This window comes from Amia ocellicauda, chromosome 6 (genome assembly GCF_036373705.1).
Source record: "Amia ocellicauda isolate fAmiCal2 chromosome 6, fAmiCal2.hap1, whole genome shotgun sequence".
Lineage (NCBI taxonomy): Eukaryota > Metazoa > Chordata > Actinopteri > Amiiformes > Amiidae > Amia > Amia ocellicauda.
Genome location: NC_089855.1, coordinates 44,906,449 through 44,929,767, shown reverse-complemented (window position 1 = coordinate 44,929,767; position 23,319 = coordinate 44,906,449). Strand labels below are relative to the sequence as shown.

Below are 23,319 nucleotides of genomic sequence, written 5' to 3'. Positions count from 1 at the left end.
TACAGTGTATACAAGCGAACATCAACCTGACTGAAGATGGATTTATACAAGCATTATCACCGCGATTGTTTTATATTTTGTCATATTGTCCCCTGTTCCCCTCTCACCTCCCTTTAAAGAAACAAACACCGGATGTGCAGTATCAATAACTCCCATACGCGGGTGACATTTATTTCAGTGTATGGATAAAAAAACAAGTGCGCGTATTTCATAGAATTTACAGTACAACCAAGCGGCACGTCTCAGGGCCGATGGCGGCCTTTTCAAACTTTCAGCCAATGGAGGGGCGGCAAGACGCCCACAGCCAATCAGACGCACAATACAGACTTTCAAACATTATGCCCGCCATATTGTCTTGGTAGAAGTTGTTTCCGTGAGAGAGATTTAACGTTGATTTTCTGTGGTGAGTCAAAATTCATGAATGTAGTTTTTTTAAGGACATACAGCATGTGTTGTACATAGTTAAACCAGTACGTGTTTAAGCGTAATCGCGCCTGGGTGCGTCCAGATAATTAAAAGGTCTGAAGGTTGACAGACTTAAAAAGCGTTAGAAACAATCCACGATAAGAAAAAAACAACGAGGAAACAAGTAGGCATACACAAATGTAATGTTATAATTCTGCAGTGTTTTATTGTGTCTAAACTCATGTATGTGTTGTGCTTGAAATTAAAAAAATCCGAAATTATTTTGGAATATATCCTAACGACATATTAACCGAATTTCAGTAATTATCTGAATGTTTAAAAGCAGCCTAACTGACATTTATCATTCAAATTTTAATAATTGTATACTTTAATAAATTTAATTATCTATGCATGCACTACTTGCCTTCCATTACATCGTAATATACATAGAAAAACCTAACGTTATAAGACAGTCTGCCATAAATTACTCATCTTATTTATACATGGTATTACTTTTGCTTCGGGATTTGCTATAGCAAGGAAACTATTATTATTATTATTATTATTATTATTATTATTATTATTATTATTTCTTAGCAGACGCCTTTGTCCAGGGCGACTTAGAAAATATAAGAGCAAAATAAGTGCAATAATACAGTGCAATTCAGGCATAATGAGAGGATCAGAGGACGGATAGTATACTGCAAACTAGTCGTGTCAGTAACTTATTTTATTATTTAGTGCTGTGTGCGTTTAAGGACGGTCACGATTATTTTTAAAGGCACGATCTAACGTCGTCCCGTCTGACGTGTTGGCTTTGTTTACTAACTGCCCTAAAGATCACTATGCAGGGTCGCTATTCTAACCTAATACGCTTGAATCATCATTGTACTGTACTATACCTATTTTCCTTCTGTGTATCCAGATGCATTCTACCCGTATGTATTTAAGACTTGGACAGATATAGACAGACATTTACATACACTAAATGAGATATTAATTGTTGTAACAGTATCCCCAACTTCTCGGTCTTTTTCCTTCTATCCACTCTGGAGTGAGAGTCTCTGTGTATTATCCTGCCTCCCCCTGCCCAGAGTCTCTAACCTCCCTCTTACTTTCCATCTCTCCCCCCTGCTCCTGGATCAGTCTCTGTATGTATATTAACCTTCCCCTCCACCCCCCAGCTATGGACAGTGACATGGAGACCGGGGTGTCCCGGTTCGCCCGGCTGTACCGGAGGGACTCCAGCGTGTCCTTGATGCGTGTGCGCCTCGCCCGCCGCCGCTCCCTCTCCCAGAAGGAGAACCGGCACCGGGCCTACAGCCAGCGTCGTGGCCTGGAGTCGGCCCTGACAGCGTTGCCCGAGAGGGAGCTGTCCCTGCTGGAGCCCAGCGCCCCGCTCGATGCCCCGCTCGATGCCCCGGCCAGCAGAGAGCGAGGGAAGGGGAGCGGGCAGCAGCAGCCTCTCACACAGCAGCAGCAGCAACACAGTGAGTGGGGGGGAGTGTGATGGTCTGCCAGTGTGAGTGTGTCTGGGTCTTTTTTCCAATTTCTTCCAATTTTGGTCTCGTACCATTTTGTGTTTACCCCCTTTTTTCTCTCCCCCCACCTCCCCTCTGTTCCAGTGAGTGAATGCATGGTACAGCAGTATCAAGTAAGATTGTCAGTCTGTGTGTATCAGTCTCTTTGCCTCTGTCTCTGTCAGAGGGTGTGAGCAGTGCAGCCGTGGAGGAGAGGAAGCGCATGCTGGAGAGGTATAAGGAGGCAAAGCTGCTGCAGAAAGAGAGGGAGCGCAGGCAGCAAGGCCAGAAGGGGGTATTCAAGGTGGGCCTGTACAAGCCAGAGCCGGCCACCTACCTGCCTCCCCCTGCCACACATACACGGGCACAGACCAGGAGCAAGGTGTGTATCCATCCTCTTCATTGCTACTACAGTAGAGTCCCGATTGTCCGTCCTTCAGTTATCCGACATAGCCATTGGTGACTGGAGGAGGAAAAGAAGTGAGTTAGAAAAGTGGTGTGTTTTGCCATACTGTATACTAAATGTTGCATTTAATCAATTTAAAATCCATTGTTCAGTTTACTTGATTGAAATGTATTTATTCTATATAATAGTTCTATATTCTATTGTTAGCTGTACTGTAGAATACTTGTACTGCACTTCCATTTAATTTGTGATTTGTTTTCCCCACCCGACCCATTTCCACATTATCCAATATTTTCGGTCATCCGACCACTGTCGGATAATCAGGATTCTACTGCATTATCATCTTCTTCTTCTTTATCAGGCTCCAGTGGCTTCTGTTCCCACCCGGATGACTCGCTCTATGACGCAGCAGCAACAGCAGGAGACTGTGAAGGTAATTCAGCTACACTCACACAAACAATCTCTTCTCTCGCTCGCACACAAACGGACTCTTTTGCTTGCACACATGCACACATTCCCTCAGTCTCTCACACACTAACACACACTCACATGTATATATAAAAGTATGTATATCTATATATATATTCCCTCTCTCCTTGCCCAGATCCAGTCAGGTCGTACTGGAGGGCCCCCCCGCTCTGCAGCCAAGAGAGATGCTGCCCCACCCCCTCGAACTGGTAAGACTGGATGGATTAATTGTGTTAACTCTAGAACCATCAAGGCCATCATTTTAACAGCTTACACTTGTTTAAATTGTTACAATTGTTTAATTACTCTGCGGTTCGGTAAGATAGTTACGTCCATAAATATTTGGACAGTGACACATTTGTCATTATTTTGGCTCTGTACTCCAACACAATGGATTTGAACAACAATGTGCTTGAAGCGTAGACTTTCATCTTTAATTAATGAGAGTAGTTACATCCAAATTAGGTGAACAGTGTAGGAATTACACCCATTTTTATATGTGATCCCCCCAATTTTAGGGGCTCAAAAGTAATTGGACAAACTAACACAATCATTAATTAAATAGTGAGTTTCAATACTTGGTTACAAATCCTTTGCAGTCAATGACTGCCTGAAGTCTGGAACCCATAGCCATCACCAGATGCTGGGTTTCTTCCCTGGTGATGCTCTGCCAGGCCTGTACTGCAGCTGCCTTTAGTTCCTGCTTGTTCTTGGGGTGTTTCGCATTCAATTTTATTTGTGTTACTGTAAACATGATTCCATGTTTTGTCTCTATGAATACAGTTTGTTTTTATTGACATGGTTGATTTCCATAGTCTATAAACATTTATATATACATATGTATCATTTAAAAAACACATTTTCACGATTCGTTAATTTATATTATATTTATTTATTTTGATTATATAGTATAGTTAAGTGTATTGAATAGTTTTGTATAGGCCTAATTAGAATATAGCCGTATAGACGCATTTCTACCTTGTTCAGTATTATTAATATTTTATACGTTCCTGGACGCATGTTGTCTATGTGTTTATTTTTTTTTCTTCTGCTGCTATATGTTAACTGCTTTATTTGAAGTTTTGTATTCCTTATTTATAGCATTTCATTTGTATAGCAGCATATATACAGGCCTAGAATTTTTTTTTTGTTCAAATTTGTTATTAGTTTACTTTTTTGTTGCTGTGTGTATGGTGAATAATGTATGTATACATGCTATTTATTTACATTATTTAGGTAGCGCAGCTGCTTTATGTGTCATTGTTTTGATCATGTTTTTATTACGGTGTCAAATTGATTTTCGATCTATTTTCAGTGTCGATAACGAGACGACATACTGTGTAGAAAACGATAACTGAAAAAGCCTTCTAATTTTAGTTGACTAAAATGTGACGAAACGATAATTAAACACAAGACTAATGGACATAAATTACAGTATTGTGCGAGACGGCCGGTCGGGGAGCTGTTTCATGGTTCATCCAATCATGATCAGGCCTCGACTCGGCATCGCGGTCCTGTAGCGCCGCTGGTCGCAGTTTGCGCTGCTGCACCAGAGGGGTCTGTGTTTCTGCAGATCTGCGGACAAGCACGAAATCTGCCCAACACAGTGCAACACAGTGCGACCCAATTGTACCCAAGGGCCGGATTAAATTAAACATGTAGAAAACTACACAACTGTACTCAGTTGCCGCTTCATTTTCTGTAAGATGACACTTTCTTCTAATCATAAATGTAACCGCTATGATGTACAGGTTTGTAGTTTGCTATTAGCCGGCAGGTCAAAGTTTTGTTTTAATCCGGCCCTTGATGTGGTTTAATGTATTGGGTTTAACGTGAAGTTGATACAGATTGTGTGAAGTTAAGCCTGTTATTTTGTATATAGGACTGGTAAGTGCGGGTCTTGTAATTAATGAAGTTTGGATCTAAGTACAGTCAGTAAGCCATGTTTAGCACTTGCAGCATTAAGTGCAATTCACGCTTGGCTACATTAGGGATAAACAATATGCTTATGCTTTTAATAATCACTTTAAACTTGCAATATCTTGAACATTAAATGTTAATGCAAAAGCCATTTGAAATGTTATTATTGCCAGCGATTGTGCATAATGGAATATAAAAATACAAATGTCATGATTATATTTGCATTTTTACCTAAATAACACGTGCATAAATGAAAAATGAAAATGCAATTGTGGGATTACATTTGCATTGAATAAAGACCACTATATGCTTACATACTGTTATTGTAACTCTAACTCTATTTCAAGAGAGATTTAAAACTTAAAAAAACAAAAAATGAGTTAAAGAAATTGGTGACCATGAAGTTTACAATAGCGGTTTGTGACTACATTTAATGTTTTGCATCCATCCACTAATTGTTGGAAACATCTGGCATCAGACATAATGCATAATATTGATAATTAAGTAAAAAAAAAAAAAAAGTACTAAAATTACACTGACTAAAACTAGACTATAATGACAGGAGTTTTCATCGACTAATATTAACTATAACTAATAAAGATGAAATTATTAAATTGTGACTAAAACTGATAAGCATTTTAGTCAGAAGAGTAAGACTAAAACTAAATCTAAAAAAGTTGACAGAATTAACACTGGGTGGTTGTAGGTATGCCTAAAAGTCTATGCGGCTCTAGTGTTAACCTGACTATTGGCTGGTGTAACTGGTTATTTAATGCAATGTCTCTCTCCCCTCCCTCTCTCAGCTGATTCAGTCTCTGGCACCAGCAGGGCTCCACAGACTAGAGCTGCTGCCTCCAGGACCCAGGGAGTAGCGCCCCCTGCTGGCAGAGCCAGGGCAGCCCCAGGTAACTCTCACACATTTAGTGTGTATACGCATGTCTGTGTTTTTATTTTTATATATATATATATAGGGATCGACCAATTATCAGCCGGGCCAATTATTGGATCCGATATTCATAATTTTTCCCAATAATTGTAATCATTAATTTGTCTGATATGATTGCTGATAAGATAGGCCTACTTTTTCTAAATGCGCTGCACTGTCTCAGATGCAGCCGCATTCTTCAGAAAGGTTTCTGCATCTAGTCTGGCTCAATGTCCCGCCTGCAGTGTTATCGGATTGGTTATAGCTCACAGGTAAATAGCCAATCAACACTACGCTGTATTTGCAAACATGATACTATATAACAGATTACATTTTTTTAAATGTTTTAGATTATAGTAGCTAGAATGAAGCATGCTGTAAGTTACTTGCTTCACACGCCAGAAAATATCTCTGCTCACCACCCTCCTCCATACCAAGTGAGCTTGTTTTTAGTGAAGTCACAGCAATCTATGAGAGAAACAGGAGCCGTCTCCCAGGAGAGCATGCGGAATAACTGTGCTTTTTGCACCACAACATGGTGCTGTTGAACTGAGAGTACTGAGGGATTATTGGGACAGGGACTTGAAGAGAGGTTTAATTTAAGTTATATTTATTTTTACTTTGTTTATTCATTTTTACTGGGAAGAAACCTGACAGATTGTTTGTAAACAGTTAAATGTACCTGTTTTGGGGAGCTATTGAATTAATTAATTGTATCTATGTAAAATTTTACGATGCTCTGAGGAAGATAAGTCAAAACCCGTAAGCTTTATGATGTTCACTTTTTCTCTAATAAATAATTTTTGAGACATCGGTGAATGTGGACTGTTTTCAGACAGGAGCTGCTGTCCATCCTTCCTTGACCGGACAATTGTTCTATATATATAAAATGTGTGTCTATATTTCATTTCATTTCACATTTATTTAACCAGATAAGTCAATAAAACCTCTACAAATTTAAGTAAATGCAACACTATATACAAAGCAAATACATCAATGCACAATAAAAATAGCCACTGAGATATAAATTGATTACAAATTGATATTATATGCATAAAATGACAAGTGCATTTGTTGGAAGTGCCGGTTTTGTGACTGACCAATTTCATACATCTACAAGAGCACTGATTGCTATTCATTGTAGAAATATTGAGGAGTGATCTGAGTTAGAGAGGGGACTTGCCTGTGAGGGACTTATACATAAATTGTTTGCCAGTGAATCTGGTGATCAGTATGCAATGAGGGCCAGTAGACCAAGGTATAAAGATCAGATGAGTGTTAAAAGAGGTACTGGTAGCAAAACAGATGGCAGTGTGGTAGATTGTCTAATTTATTGAGGGCGGCTTTAGGGGCAATCCTGTAAACTATGTCACCATAGTCCAGGATTGGCAGGATAGTCATCTTTATAAGGGTGAGATTAGCAGAGTAGGTGAAAGATGCTTTGTTATGCTACAGGAAACTAATTCTAGATTTGACTTTAGATTGAAGATGGGTGATATGAGTATGGAATGAGAGTGAGCAGTCCAACCATATCCCAAGGTATTTGTAAATGTCGACGTAATCTATTGCTGACCCACTCAGGGTGAGAATGTTAGGTTGGGGCAAATTCCTGTTGAAGAGCACGCATTTTGCTTTTTTGATATTGAGAAGTAGGTGAAGGTTAGAGAAGACGTGCTGGATTTTGTTAAAGCTATGTTGTAGAGTGGTCAGCATAGTGTTCAAACAGTGTTCCAATCCTGTGTAAGTTCAGATGTTTGTAAGGAAAGCTTAAATAGGCAGGTAATAGGGGTTGAGATAATGGAGGTCAACAGCTTTAAGAAAAAGGGGTCCAGACCATCATGCCCTGCCGATTTATTAGGGTCTGGATTCTTTAACTCCCTTAGCACTTTGTTCTCCTGTACTTGCTGGAAAGAGAAGCAGGGGGTGGTATGAGGGAAAGCTCTACAAGAGGGTCTAATAACATGACTAGCTGAAGAAATGGACATGGTCAAAGGCATAGCCAGCCCTGGAAAAATGCTTGTTTAAACTCAACTATTGAGATGAAAGTGTTCTCAATATTGAGTCCAGTGGGTAGCTGAGAGGATTCTTTTTTTATTTTCCATGTTCCAATGTTCCAGAACCACTTTGGGTCAGAACTACAGGTGGCAAATTGTTGTTTATAATATCCTGCTTTTGCTTTCCTAATTGATAAGTACATTTATTCCTTGGTTCCATTAAGTGTTGCCAGTCAGATGGATTCATGGAGGCCTTTGCTTTGCACCAGAACAAGTGTTTCTGCTGGATTAGCTCAGACAGATCAGTGATAAAGCAGGGGCTATTGCGTTTTTTAGTTTGAAATTTCTTAAGTGGAGTATGCATATTAACGACTGTGAGAAAAGCGCTTTTAAAATAGGACCAAACGTCCTCAACAGCTTGATTCTGGACCAGTGTACAGATGTAAGGTCCTGTAAGAATGTCTGCTTGTTAAAATGCTTTAACAGACATTTAACAATAATGAAAGGAGGTTGTTGGCAATAGTACAGTTGTGGACATAGACAGTACAACAATGGTCACTAAGGCCTTGGCACAAAACTGCAGAGGTGTAATTATCAGGCATATTAGGGGGAATAACATCTATAAGTGTACCATTATCCATAGATTTAGGGTTGTATCTGGTGGGAGTTGCAACAAGTTAGGAGGGTTAACCATGTCCCAGCTTGGATATAATCACAGAGCACTGAAAACTCTCTTTACAATAGATAGCAACCCCTCCTCCCTTGGAAGACCTGTCCTGATGGAAAATATTACAGCCAGGAATGATAACATCGGAATTTGTCACAGATTTCCAAAGCCATGATTCAGAGATGGACAATGATGGAGATGTCTGTGCTGGTTGTATGCATTAATGCTTTCAGTTCATAAAGTTTAGATGGAAAACTACAGATATTCAAATGCATAAATCCGTGATTCTTACAATTGCAGAAATCTGTAAAAGTCCAATTGTTTGCATCAGCCATCACAGTTTAAACCCCATGGATTTAAATGTACATTTCCAGAAACCAACAACAATAATAAAATAAGGCCCTGACTATAATTAACGCTTTCAGACTGCTGCACATGTGAAAGAGTTTGCAGAAATCAATTTTGTTTTAATAACAAACAGGCAAACAATGGGATAACATACAGAATATTGTAAACAGGTTACCCCAGTGACAGTTACCTTTAACGAAATAACAGCCCTAAGTGAAGAGTGGAAACATTGTATCAGCCAGGAGAGGGAAAGGGATTGGCCTGAGCAGCAAAACAGGATTCAAAATGGCATTAATGGACGTGTTACAAAAAAGGAACGTGAGGAGAAGCAAAAAATTAGGAAAGAGTACATTAAACAATAAGCTGTGCTTGAGGAGACTTAGATCGAAACAGATGATCAGCTGTAAACAAATCTGGGCCCACTGTGAAAATGTCCAAGCCTGGTCTCAGGGTGAAGAAAGGTCCGTAACATTCCAGAGAATCTGCGAGGAAGCAGTCGGAGAAATGCAGGATACCAGCAGGCTGGAACGAGTCCGCCAGGAGACACCGTAGAGAACCAGTGTGGAGTCAGTGTAAAGTCACCAAATGCAAAAGTTTAGTATGGAACCAATATAAACTGTAGATCAACAAAATTGTAATTGCTACAAACACAAACAGGACTTGTAATGTTACTCCATCATATATATATCAGTTTATGTGACTGACTTTTTTTAATTTTTGTTCTGAAAATCAAGCATTAAAACCATCTCTCCCTTCCTCTTTTTCTTCCACCCTCTCCCCCCCCCCAACCTTTACTCTCTTTCAGCTAATCCAGTCTCCAGCTCCACTAGGGCTCCACAGACTAGAGCCGCTGCCTCCAGGACCCAGGCAGTAGCGCCCCCTGCAAGCAGAGCCAGGGCAGCCCCAGGTAACGCCGTCACTCAAACACACACTCTTGGATTCTGATTCCTGATTCACCAAGGTGTTGGAGTGTGCTCCTGTTTGTGCCATAGTCCTTACACCGCTTGTGTTAAGGCCTCATTTTAATGTGGCAGGGGGCAAATCTCAGGACTCGGTTATTGTTGTGAACAATTCTCATGATGGGGATCATTACTGTTATTAATTGTTTTGAAAACTGTTATTAATTGTTGTTATTAATACTTTAATTAGTATATTATTATTGTTATAATTTCTGTTACTCTTATTCTTGTTGTAATTGTTATTATTGCTAATGTAATTATTTAAATGTTCCATGCCCCCAACACAGTCCTCTCTATGTCGACGACAGCACAGTAACTGACTGTCCACACAGACCACAGCTATTCACCACACTTTACCACACTATTAACCATAATAATTCCCGTTGCTTTATTTGACATTTCCTATTTGGTTCTTCAGGAAACGGAGAGATGATGAGAAAAGAGATAAGAAAGAAGGATGAGGAGCAGGTGAGCCCCACTCTTTGCCTTATGTTTCTTCCCTCCTGTCTTCAGCAATACCCCCCCTTTTTTAATTTTACAGTGTGTTTGTGTGATTGAGTTTGCCGTGTGTCTGTCTCTGTGTGAAGGGATGAGAGTGTGGGGTGGGTCGCACTAGAGTGAGTGTGTCTGTGTGAGTGAGGGTTAGTGTCTGTGCAGATATGTGTTTGAGTGAGGCTGTGAGAGTGTGTCTGCGGGTGTGAGCACAGAATTCTAAAGTGCAACCAAACCACTCGCATTTACAACATTTTCACTTGGCAGTGTGGCACCATTTTTTTTTTTTTATAGGTTGCAAGGGTGCCAGTGAAACAAATTGATCTGGTCATGTTAGTTTTGGGTTCACAATTTGCTAACGCTGGGATATGATTGTCTAGGGCTGTGCTTTTAAATGGTGTACCGCCTCACCGCTGTGACGCAACTTCAGTGTTGATGAAAACTTCAGCCTCCTCACCTATTAAACATTTGGGCATTTCATCTTATTTTTATCACTGTAGGCTATTTTAGTTTTGTTTTAGTATTGTTATGATGACACTTTGTTGGTCTCCAATGCAATCACTATATAATGTGATCAGGTATTAGGCTACCATTTAATAAACTAATAGTGAAACATTGCAGCTCTGATGTGATCATCGTTAAAGCCTGACAAAGTAAATATGTTGGTATTTTTGGCATGGAACCTCCCCATACAACACACCTGAAAGACACTTAAACACTTAAAAAAGCATTGTTCTTTTATATATTCATTTGAATCTAAAAAGTGTACACTTATAAAAACATTGTTTGGTTTCTTTTTTTATTCTATTTGATTGTATTTGGTATGCCTTTGGTTTTACTATCTCAACTAATTGCTGTTGACAATATATTGTTTAATATTATTTATGGATTACAGTGTGGGAAAAAAGTATTTGATCCCCTGCTGATTTTGTACGTTTGCCCACTGACAAAGAAATGATCAGTCTATAATTTTAATGGTAGGTGTATTTTAACAGTGAGAGACAGAATAACAACAAAAAAATCCAGAAAAACTCATTTCAAAAAAGTTATACATTGATTTGCATGTTAATGAGGGAAATGAGTATTTGATCCCCTATCAATCAGCAAGATTTCTGGCTCCCAGGTATCTTTTATACAGGTAACGAGCTGAGATTAGGAGCACTCTCTTAAAGGGAGTGCTCCTAATCTCAGCTCGTTACCTGTATAAAAGACACCTGTCCACAGAAGCAATCAATCAATCAGATTCCAAACTCTCCACCATGGCCAAGACCAAAGAGCTGTCCAAGGATGTCAGGGACAAGATTGTAGACCTACACAAGGCTGGAATGGGCTACAAGACCATCGCCAAGCAGCTTGGTGAGAAGGTGACAACAGTTGGTGCAATTATTCGCAAATGGAAGAAACACAAAATAACTGTCAGTCTCCCTCGGTCTGGGGCTCCATGCAAGATCTCACCTCGTGGAGTTTCAATGATCATGAGAACGGTGAGGAATCAGCCCAGAACTACACGGGAGGATCTTGTTAATGATCTCAAGGCAGCTGGGACCATAGACACCAAGAAAACAATTGGTAACACTACGCCGTGAAGGACTGAAATCCTGCAGCGCCCGCAAGGTCCCCCTGCTCAAGAAAGCACATGTACAGGCCCGTCTGAAGTTTGCCAGTGAACATCTGAATGATTCAGAGGAGAACTGGGTGAAAGTGTTGTGGTCAGATGAGACCAAGATTGAGCTCTTTGGCATCAACTCAACTCGCCGTGTTTGGAGGAGGAGGAATGACCCCAAGAACACCATCCCCACCGTCAAACATAGAGGTGAAAACATTATGCTTTGGAGGTGTTTTTCTGCTAAGGGGACAGGACAACTGCACCGCATCAAAGGGATGATGGACGGGGCCATGTACCGTCAAATCTTGGGTGAGAACCTCCTTCCCTCAGCCAGGGCATTGAAAACGGGTCGTGGATGGGTATTCCAGCATGACAATGACCCAAAACACACAGTCAAGGCAACAAAGGAGTGGCTCAAGAAGAAGCACATTAAGGTCCTGGAGTGGCCTAGCCAGTCTCCAGAGCTTAATCCCATAGAAAATCTGTGGAGGGAGCTGAAGGTTCGAGTTGCCAAATGTCAGCCTCAAAACCTTAATGACTTGGAGAGGATCTGCAAAGAGGAGTGGGACAAAATCCCTCCTGAGAGGTGTGCAAACCTGGTGGCCAACTACAAGAAACGTCTGACCTCTGTGATTGCCAACAAGGGTTTTGCCACCAAGTACTAAGTCGAAGGGGTCAAATACTTATTTTCCTCATTAACAAGCAAACCAATTTATAACTTTTTTGAAATGCTTTTTCTGGATTTTTTGTTGTTATTCTGTCTCTCACTGTTAAAATACACCTACCATTAGAATTATAGACTGATCATTTCTTTGTTAGTGGGCAAACGTACAAAATCAGCAGGGGATCAAATTAGTCCAAAACCCCAGTGTGCAATTTCTCTTTATAGCAGAAACCAACTGAGAGGGAGAGAATGACTGAGAGACCGACAGAGGGGGAGAGACCAACGGAGAGTGAGATGGAGAGGGAGAGACCAACAGAGAGTGAGATGGAGAGAGAGAGGGAGAGACAGATGGAGAGAGAATGTGTGGACCCCTCCCCTATTACGTCAGAGGGGGGAATGGAGGCTGAGAGCACTGCAGAAACTCCAGCCTCGCTCCCTGCCCTTGCCCCCTCCTCCTTCGCCCCACAGGACTTCATGTTCCAGCCCCCCGAGGGCCTGGGCTCCTTCCAGCCTAACCCCATGAGCCCCTGCAGTGCAGAGGCCTTCCTCAATCCCCGCTTCACCTGGAGCCCCCGGGTACACCTGCACAGGTATGGAGAGCACTGTGGGGAGGGGGCTGTGTTTGGTGTGGGTGAGTTATTGTTGGGGGGGGGGGGGGTCACTCTGTGTCCTTTCTCTTTTCTTATCGGTTTCCCCCTCTCTTTCCAGTACTGACCAGACTGAACCCCAGCAGGTAGCCCCAGCTCTGTCCCCCCTGGAACAGGCAGCTCCATCCCCCCTGGAACAGGCAACTGAGCCCCAGCACGATGTCTCCTACTTCAGGTGAACGACACAGACGCTGAGCCTGACTCACTGGGTCTGTGTGTGTGAGTCTGTATGTCTCAATACGTGTGATATCATGGAACTGTGTGTGTGTATTTGTAGCATGGCACACAGACTAAATCACTGCATGTGTGTATCTATCTAACTTAGTTTTTAGTTCTTAGTTTGTGTCTCAGAGCCTATCTGTCTATCAGTCACTAACACTTAATGCTCCCTCCATAGGGCGGTGATCCAGGGTGAGACAGACAGACTGACAGGTCTGTGTATACAGTGGGACAGTCGGACAGAGGACCCCACCATCCCCGAAGACAGTGAGTCTCAATTTAAATTTAAATTTTCAGTTTAAGGAGCTTTATTAACAAATTTGTGTTGCCAAAGCAATTGAACATTACATACATGTATAGAAAATAATACATTAAATCATAAATCACATTACTTTATAAAATGTGTTGATGTACAGAAAAAAGTACAATATAAATTATATTTTAAACATAAAAAGAAAATATAGTACTCTTAATATACATAAACAATTTACTTTTTTTTGTTTTTAACACAATAACACAGAAATTACAAGAACATACATCAGAAAATAGTATGTACAATTGCTCTGCCAGACTGTGCTCGTGTGCAGAGTGTCACATTGCCCCCCTCAGGCTGTGGCAGGCGGCGATATATTGGGCAGCCAGGGGGGATTTTTGTCCCTCTCCCAGGAGGATTGAGTGTGTTTTTATCAAAGATAGGGTGGGCATTTATTATTTTATTAAAGAGTATGTCCCTTATTTGGGCATATTTATTGCAGCGCATCTGTGTCCACCTCTCCTGTCTTTTACCAGAGCGCTGGTCCTATGGGCAGCCAGGTCTGCCTGTGACAACCTGTTTCTCTGACCAGGCTGTGGTCACTGAGTCTGTACTGGGTCAGGATCCATCTCTGCATCTGACACTGAAGAGAGATTCTGCTAGGATTGATTCTCTGTTTAGGGCCTGATAACAATCCAGTTTACTTTGGGATTTTGTTTCATTGTCCCAATGATCTAGATAGGAGGTTTTGGTTTGTTCTATAATTTGGTTGGCTCTGAATGGCTGTTGTTCAGCAGTGCTGACCTGAAGCTGGTTAGTTTTGGAAAATAGAGTTTGGGGTGTTGGATTAATCAAAAGGATGTTCTGTCCAACTCCCCAAAGTGTACTGGCTCTTCCAGGTTGTATTGGCCTTTGTATATCCCTTGTTGTATATAAAGAGTTATCATATTGTGTGAGTTAGGGTTTAGGTTATGAGGTCTAGTAAAATTTCGAATATAGAGGTTAGATTTTGGATGGGGGTTAGGGTTTGGGGGGTCGAATTGGAATGAGATTTTGGGGATTTAAGGGTTAAGGGACATGGGATGAGATTTGATTCATAGAAATATAGTAGATGTTACTAAGAAGTTATCTGGCCAGCTGACAGAAGGGACTCTTCTCTGGGCTGACTTCTTGGGCTTTTAGGGCTTTTTTATATTGTAATGAGTCTCATGGGTTAATTTTGAGGTAATTTAAACAATTTCGTGCTCTTTTTGAATAATGATTATTATTATTATTATTATTTTTATTTCTTGGCAGACGCCCTTATCCAGGGCGACTTACAACATAAGTGCAAAAATACAGAGAAGTACAAGGCATCAATCATTACAAATTCAACTTAGCTAAAACATAGCAATTCAAAATAATACATTTTACAAATTCCAATTACAATTTACACAAGTACAGTAAGAGACTTCCTACATCCTGGACGGTGAAAGCTAAGTGCTGTCAAGATGTAGGGTTACAGACTAGGGCTACGGGAAAGGGAGCAAGGAGGAAAACAATCAAGAACGCGAGGAGCGTAATAAGCTGAAGTGCTATCTAGCAGGGATAGAGGACTAATATTTTGTGCTGTCGGAAGAGATGCGTCTTGAGTAAGCGCCGGAATGAGGTCAAGGACTCTGCTGTTTTGACTTCGGTGGGCAGGTCGTTCCACCACTTAGGGGCCAGGGATGAGAAGGAGCGGCTCTGGAGGAAGGAGAGTGGAGAGGAGGCAGAGTTAGCCTTCTGGCACTGGAGGAGCGCAGTGGTCTGGAGGGGATGTATGGAGAGACGAGTGTCTGAAGGTAGCTTGGTGCAGTGTGGTCAAGACAGCGGTAGGTGAGGGTCAAAGTCTTGAACTGAATGCGTGCCGCTATCAGGAGCCAGTGGAGGGAGCAGAGCAGTGGAGTAGCGTGTGCGAATCATGGCAGAGAGAATACCAGACGAGCCGCAGAGTTGTGGATGAGCTGGAGTGGGCGGGTAGTGGATGTAGGCAGGCCGGCCAGGAGGGAGTTGCAGTAGTCCAGGCGGGAGAGGACCAGTGACTGGACGAGTAGCTGAGTCGAGTAGTCGGTGAGGAAGGGACGGATCCGGCGTATGTTGCTCAGGAAGAATCTACAGGTGCGCATCAGCGTGGTGATGTGCTGGGAGAAGGAGAGTGCAGGATCGAGGGTGACTCCTAGATTTTTAGCGGAAGAAGAAGGAGAGAGTGTGGTGGATTCCAAGGGGATCGAGATGGGGAGGTCAGCAGAAGGTGAGGAAGAGTTGGGGAAAAAGAGGAGATCTGATTTGCAGAGGTTGAGCTTGAGGTGGTGCGAGTACATCCAGGCGGAAATGGCAGACAAGCAGGAAGAGATGCGTGAGGGGATGAGAGGGTCAGAAGAGGGAAAAGACAGGAAGATCTGGGCATCATCAGCGTAGAAGTGGTAGGAGAAGCCATGGGAAGCGATGAGGGGGCCCAGGGAGCGAGTGTAGAGAGAGAACAGGAGCAGGCCCTGGACGGAGCCTTGGGGAACACCTGTGAGGAGAGGTTGGGGGTTGGATGAGGAGCCTTGCCATGTCACTTGGTAGGACCAGTCGCTGAGGTAGGAGGAGAACCACGTGAGCGCAGTCCCAGAGATCCCAAGGTCAGCGAGGCAGGAGAGGAGGATGGAGTGATCGACGGTGTCAAATGCTGCAGAGAGGTCAAGGAGGATGAGGACTGAGGAGAGGGAGGCTGCCCGAGCGCGGCTGAGGGAGTCAGTGACAGCCAGGAGAGCTGTTTCAGTGGAGTGAGCTGTGCGGAAGCCGGATTGCAGAGGATCAAGGAGTGAGTGTTGGGACAGAAAGTTCAAGAGCTGACGGTGGACCGCCCGCTTGAGAGTCTTGGAGAGGAAGGGAAGTAGGGAGACGGGGCGGTAGTTCTGAGGAGAGGTGGCATCAAGGGTTGGTTTCTTGAGGAGTGGGATGACAGCAGCTTGTTTAAATGCAGAGGGGAAACAGCCAGAGAGGAGTGAGGAGTTGAGGAGGGAGGAGATGAAGGGGAGAAGATCAGGAGCGGTTGCTTGGAAGAGACGAGAAGGGAGAGGGTCCAGGTCGCATGTTGTGGGTTTGTGATGTAGGAGGAGAGCAGAAACTTCAGCATCTGAGAGAGGTGAGAATGAAGGAAAGGAAGCTAGGTCGGTGGGAGGTTTCGGTGTGGTGGGAGATGAGGGTGGAGTATTGAAGAGCCTGTGGATGTCTGCAATCTTGGAGGAGAAGAAGGAGGCGAAATCATCAGCAGTGAGAGATGAGGGAGGAGGAGGGGGAGGGGGGGCAAGGAGGGAGGAGAAGGTGGAGAAGAGTTTGCGAGGGTTGTTGTCCTTTTCCACTTCTGTTCGGCGGCACGCAGACTAGTTCGGGTTGCACGGAGAACAGCAGAGATCCAAGGCTGAGGAGGGAAGGGACGGGCAGGATGAGACGTCAGAGGACAGAGAGAGTCAAGGGAGGAGGTGAGGGAGGAGAACAAAGAGGAGGTAGCACAGTTGACAGATAGATTTGAAAAGCAATCAATGGAATGCAAGAGAGTGAGGGCAGTGGAGGCAAGGGTGGAGGGGGAGACAGAGCGGAGATTTTGGTGGAAGGTGACAGGGAGTGGCTGGAGAGGGGAGGGAGGGAAGGGAAAGGGAGAAGGAAATGAAGTGGTGGTCCGAGATGTCCATGGGTGTCACGGAGAGTGTCGAAGGGGAGCAGCCTCTTGAGAAGATGAGGTCTAGCTGGCGGCCAGCCCTGTGAGTGGGGGGAGATGGGGAGAGAGAGAAGTTAAAGGAGTGAAGGAGAGGAAGAAATCCGGCACAGTGGGAAGGGTTGGAGAGGTGGATGTTGAAGTCTCCCAGGAGGATGGTAGGTGAGGACAGCGAGGGGAGAGAGGAGAGAAGAAAGTCGAGTTCATCCAGGAAGGAGGTGAGTGGACCAGGTGGACGGTAGAGAACTAGAAGGAAGAGGTGAGAGGGAGAGGTGATTTCCACTGCATGGAATTCAAAGCTGTGGGTCGTGATAGAGGAGAGAGAGGGGGGGACAGAGAAGAGGAGAGAAGGGGAGAGCAGGAGCCCTGTTCCTCCTCCCCGCCCAGTAAGACTAGAGAAGTGGGACAGGACAAAGAGAGAGGATAAGGCAGCAGGGGTGTTAGAGTTGTCTGGGGAGATCCATGTCTCTGTGAGAGTGAGGAAATCCAGAGACTGGTGGGAGGCGAAGGCAGAGATGAAGTCGGCCTTGTTGGAAGCTGAGTGGCAGTTCCACAGGCCTCCAGAGAGTGGAGTAGAGGAGAGGGAGGAGGAGGGGGGGAGAGGCAAAGAGATGAGGTTAGAGGGATTAGGGAAACAATGGCGCACAGCTGCACGCCGAGAGGAAGGAGAGAGCAGGACAGGAATTGGAGAGATCGTCATGGTTGCCTGTTGTTGCTGTGCAGCGTCTCCTCGCTGGAGTCCCCGCAGCTAGAGTCCCTGCCCTTTGTAATTGGGGCCCTTCGGAAGGGGGGCACTGAGGCTGCTGGCGCAGAGGGGTGGGGGGCGGTTAAATACGACACCTGTAACTAATGAGGACAGTGCACACCTGTGTTGCGTTGAATGACACGAGGCTGGTCAGGATGGCCCTCCCTCCCACGCAGGACTGCTAATAGCACAATTACTGGCCGCTTAATATCTGAATACAGAAAAAGACAGTGCCAGATACACGCAGTTACACTGAACAATAGCTCGTAGTAATGTTAAACAAATGCTAAATAATCACAGCCTACACAGTGTAACGCTTCTGATTGCAGACAGGGCGTGTCGAGTGCGCTATGATGAGCAAGAGGTATCTGCCTAATTCTGCCCTGTATGTGTTGTTGGGAGTAATTCTCTGTACTTGTAATATGACTTTACAGAATTCAGACTACAGGATTTCTACTGGGTGTTTTTCCCTAGCGTTAGTGTTGTCTTGCCACCTGACTGGACCCCACACCTCACTGCTGTACAGCACAATGGGCTGGACCACACTGTTGAATATGTTACCCCAGATTCTAATGGGTATATTTATTTTGTATAATTTTCATCTGATGGCTTATAAAGCTCTTCTGGATTTTACTTTGTGTTCATTCACTGCCAGGCTGAAGCTCCCTGATGCACTGATTGCAGTCTTAAGTATATGTACTGTTTCTCTCTCTCTCTCTCTCTCTCTCTCTCTCTCTGTCAGGGGTGGAATCCAGTCAATGGAATCCTCCTGTGTGCAGTGGTATTGTTACAGACTATTCTCTCTCTCTTCCCCCTCTCAGTACAAGACCTGATCAGGACCACAGTGGGCCAGGCCAGGCTGCTGATGTCACAGCGCTTCCTGCAGTTCACGGGGCTGGTGGATGATTGTGAACTGGGCCGTGGGGAGAAAGAGACCACAACCTCTGACCTCCAGGGCTTCTGGGACATGGTGTACTTCCAGGTTAGGGGCTGAGAGTCAGGGACAGGAGAGAGGGGTTACATTTGAGCACACAGCAGCCAATGACCTCTGACTTGCACTTTTAGGACATGAGAGAGGGAGTGGTTGGTGAGAGGAGTGAAGGGAGGATAGAGAGGGGGAGTGATGTATAATATGACCATCAAAAACTCCTTCCTTCTCTTTCATCTCTCCCTCCCTCTTCTATCCTCTCTCCCTCCCTCCCTCAGGTGGAGGATGTTAGTAAGAAGTTCAGTTCTTTGGAGCAGCTGGAGCAGAGCGGGTGGCAGCAGCTCCAGAGAGCCCCCTCACGCCCCAAGAAGACAGCCAGGGTAAGAGCTAAGAGTGAGGGGGGTAGGGGTGTGTGATTGTATGAGTCTCTTGCTCTCTCTCTATTTCCTTCTCTATCTCTTTCAGCACCATCTTCTCAATTTTCTCTGCCATCTAGAGATACATAATTTTTCTCTTTGTTCTTTCCCTCTGTCTCTGCAGAAGCTGCCCCCCCCTTCTCAGAGTGCCGCGGGGCCGGGGGTGGCCGGGGGCTCGAGGGCGGGGGCCAGGAGCCGCCTGGCGGCTGTGAAGGCAGCAATGAGGGCCAGGCAGAGGGAAGGGACAGGTTGTGGCACAGAGGGGGAGCCTGCCACTGCCACTGCCGCCTCTGACACAGAGACTGTGGTGTTTGACGCCGGTTTCTTCAAGGTGGAGAGCCCTGCCAAGCTACCAGGTGAGAGAGCGAGAGAGAGAGAGAGAGAGAGAGAGAGAGAGAGCACATCTGTGCTCTGTCCCTCAGTGCAGAGTGGCTGTATCTGTGGCTCCTGTTCCAGAGCTCTGGGCCTGTCTGTCACTGCTCTGGCAGCACTGGGGTCACAATGGCATGTCAATAAAGTTATTTAAAATTTGAATGCTGGAGGTAGGGGGCAGAGACAGTGAGTGGTGAGGAGGGGGTGGGGGGATAGGCATGTAAGAGTGTGTGTACCTCAGTACATTAGTCAAAAATTGTTTCTCTCTTCCCCCACCCTCTTGCCCTTCTCTCCCTCTTCTGCACACCTCTCCCTCCCTTCTCCTTTATTATTCTTTCTCCTGCAGGTTCTGTGAGAAAATCTCTCCATCAGAGTACAGTACCAGCCTCCTCCCCCAAGCTGTCCCCCCGGCGCCGCCTCCTCCTCCTCCCACAGCCCACCCCAGACATCGAGCGCTCTCCCTCAAACCCATCCTCTCTCGCCCCTCCCTCTCCTTCGCTCTGCCCTCTTCCCCCTCTCTCCCCTGCCCCCACGCACACCCACGCCCACTCGGACCCCATTTCCCCTCCCCTCTGCACTGAGGCCCACTGCCCCATGGTCATGCCCACCCCATCCGCTCCTCCTTCCACTGTCTCTCTGACTCCATCCAGGGCCCCTGTCTCCAACCCATCTCTCTCTCCTCCTCTTCCTCTCTCCCCAATGCCAAACCCTCCCCTCTCTTCTCCAGACTGGGTGACCTCTGATCCCACAGAGACACAGGGACAGGAAGCCAGCCTCTCCCTGGCCCAGAAAGAGTGCCCACTGTCCCCCCAGCAGCCCGAGGCAGATTGCGGGTCCAGGACCCCTGGCTCGCCACCCCCTTCCCTCTCCCCTCGCTTCCTCGTCCCAAGCTCCGTTTCTCCACCATTGGCTCAGGTAGGGGGGCTGAGTTTCTCCCTCTCCCCCACCCCCTCTGTAGCTCCCTTCTCCCTTGCTCTGGGGGAGGCGGATGGGCACTCTGACCCCCTGGAGGCAGAGGGATTAAAGGTCACAAACTTGGCCCCACACTGTGTGGACAGGACAGAGAGGTAGGTTATTCCCACCACCTCTGTCTCCCCCACTGTCTCTGTCTTCTGTCTCTCTCTCTCACATATATTTTTGATTGTTTCTCATTTTGTTTATATTCTTGCCCAGGACTGTCCTCCTCTCTCAATTCAGTTCAAGAAAGCTTAGTGGGCATGACTGATCTCTCTTTCTCTCAGTCCACTAGGTCCTGCAATGCTCTCGTTACCTGGGACCCCAGCCAGCCCCCAGTGTCAGGTGAGTCTCAGTCCGCAGCCCCCCGTCCCCTCCCCCCCCAATTGCGCCTGTGTGATTTAGTTTCTGAGTCTGATTGTGTGTGTGTCTGTCCTCCAGGGGTTCTCGGCTCTGGACTTGCGGTACCTGCAGCCCACTGTGCGATGCAGCATGTCACCACGGGAGGCTGTTGCCATGGAGGTGACGTCCCCAGCAATGCTGCTGGGCGTAGATGTGGAGATGGAGAGCCCTGTGCTGGCCCACCAGGGGGGGCAGCAGCGGTCTGAAGTACACACTGACAGCCCTTATACAGGTACTATACAGACACTGACACACAGACACACACACACACTGACCCATACTCACTCACCCATACACACACACATGTTGATGCCGCTATCATTATGAGGACTCTCCATAGACATAATGATTTTTATACTGTACAAACTATAGATTCTATCCACTAACCCTAATAACAAACTTTCTGCATTTTTATATTTTACATTTTCAATAAATAATTTAGTATGTTTTTTAAGCGATTTGAATTATGGGGACATTGGCAATGTCCTCATAAACCCCCTTTATAGCATAATAATAATAATAATTATTATTATTATTTTTATTTCTTGGCAGACGCCCTTATCCAGGGCGACTTACAACATAATAACTTTGTAATTACCAGTTTGTAACCTTAAAAAATTGTCCTCGTGAACCACATAAACCCGCCCACACACACACACACACACACACACACACACACACACACACACACACACACACACACACACACACACACACTGACTACAAATGTGGAAGAATCTGACCTTGTATCACTGATCCCTCTCCCCCTCCCCAGCTGCAGTCCAGCCCAGAGAGCTGGCTGCCCTGACTGACTCCGTCACGCCTGCTGCTTCGGTGAGTAACACCGGCCCTCCCTGTCACTGTCTCTCACTTTCTTATCATACTCTTTCACCTGGTTTTTCTCTTAACTGGCCCTTTCACTTCCTGTCTGACCTTGTATTGCATTGCCTATTGTATTTTTATTTATTTCGCTCCCTCTCCCCCTGTCTCTCCAGCCCAGAGCAGAAGACCTCCTCCTCTTCACACCCCAGCAGAGAGAGGCCCTGCGCCAGTCGCTGGCCGCCAGTGACCTGATGATGTTCACCCCCCCCACCAGCCAATAGCTCCCCTGCAGTCCAGTACAGCAGCCATGTCCATATACTCGTGTACTGTACTGCTTTGTTTTCTAATTTTCTTTATATTTTGTATGTTTTTTGTATGTATATCTTTATAGTCCTTAAATAATAGGAAAAAAAACATATCTATATTAATGTGATTAAAGTTTTGTGCGCTATGTGTGCATCAGTGTATTACACTGTTTACGGTTGAGTGCTGTTCTGGACAGACAGCTTTATTTCCTTCCCTGTTTGCAGGTGGGGGGCAGCCCAAGGCCTGTTCACCTTCTACACGCCTAGACTGTTTTCCCAAAATCTGCTAACACTGGTTTGGGTTCCAGTACCTACTAATAACACGTCTGGTTTGAGTTCCAGTAGTGGTGGGTTATAGCACCAGTCCCAGCATCAGCAGTGCACTGCGACACCAAAATGTGCTGGTTCTTATATTGTGGATTCCCAGGACACACGATAGCACAGGGAGACGATCGTGTCACAACTCATTGTGCGTGCAACACGACTGACCAAAATGTTCCTCAACTTGTTACATTTTTTTTTTTTTATAATAGTTTGATTTGGGTATATCTTGGTTTCTTGTGCAATAAAGAGGGCTAGGCAGTTGACAACAGAAAGCCAAAATGCAGAAAATATCTAAAAGAAATTCATGCCAAAAGAGGCAATATATCCAATTTGTTTCAAGATGTATTGTACCAACATTCGAAGTCAAATGGCAGATTTGTAAAATTAAGCGCTCTCTGCTATTTAAATAACACTAAGAACTAAAACGAACATGATTTCTATTGATTTTGTTGGGATGATGTTAGTGAATTATAATGATTTGTTTATTACATATTCTATCACTAGCAGGATCTGGGAATAACTAATTGCCACATTTTATTGAAAGAACAGCAGCAACAGTGAGGACAAGATGTACACATTAAAATACTAAACTACTAGTTTCCTTTAGTTTAACTCTGAGCACTTTATTAAACCAGCTGTTATCCCTGCAGCACACAGCACATGGTGTTCATTTCGCTATCAGTGGCAGGACAAAAGCACTGCACTGTATGGGTTGAGCATACCTGAAAAATGATGCACTTGGAATGCAGAGAAAAGATTTAAAATCAACAAAAAAATGTAGAAATGACTTTATGAGTGTAATTTAATTATCTTGTAACTAACAAAATACTACATTAA

The 23,319-nt window shown here is 44.7% G+C and overlaps 1 protein-coding gene across 3 annotated transcripts; it reads left to right on the top strand.

Moving 5' to 3' along the window:
- The first annotated feature begins 316 nt into the window (after positions 1-316).
- dlgap5 (discs, large (Drosophila) homolog-associated protein 5) lies at positions 317-22,335 on the top strand. 3 transcript variants are annotated; one of them, XM_066707175.1, is made up of 19 exons: positions 317-403; positions 1,590-1,895; positions 2,111-2,307; positions 2,693-2,764; positions 2,936-3,008; positions 5,523-5,624; positions 9,459-9,560; positions 10,031-10,080; positions 12,603-12,964; positions 13,083-13,196; positions 13,419-13,507; positions 18,781-18,941; positions 19,166-19,267; positions 19,428-19,659; positions 20,022-20,742; positions 20,917-20,974; positions 21,071-21,263; positions 21,807-21,865; positions 22,027-22,335. In XM_066707175.1, the coding sequence occupies exons 2-19, from the start codon at positions 1,592-1,594 to the stop codon at positions 22,132-22,134; spliced, it is 3,099 nt and encodes a 1,032-aa protein (XP_066563272.1). In that variant the 5' UTR covers positions 317-403; positions 1,590-1,591; the 3' UTR covers positions 22,135-22,335. The 3 variants fall into 3 exon arrangements, with proteins under 3 accessions (XP_066563272.1, XP_066563270.1, XP_066563273.1); XM_066707173.1 differs by having other exon boundaries at positions 12,600-12,964; XM_066707176.1 differs by lacking the exon at positions 21,071-21,263 and having other exon boundaries at positions 12,600-12,964.
- The last annotated feature ends 984 nt before the right edge of the window (positions 22,336-23,319 follow it).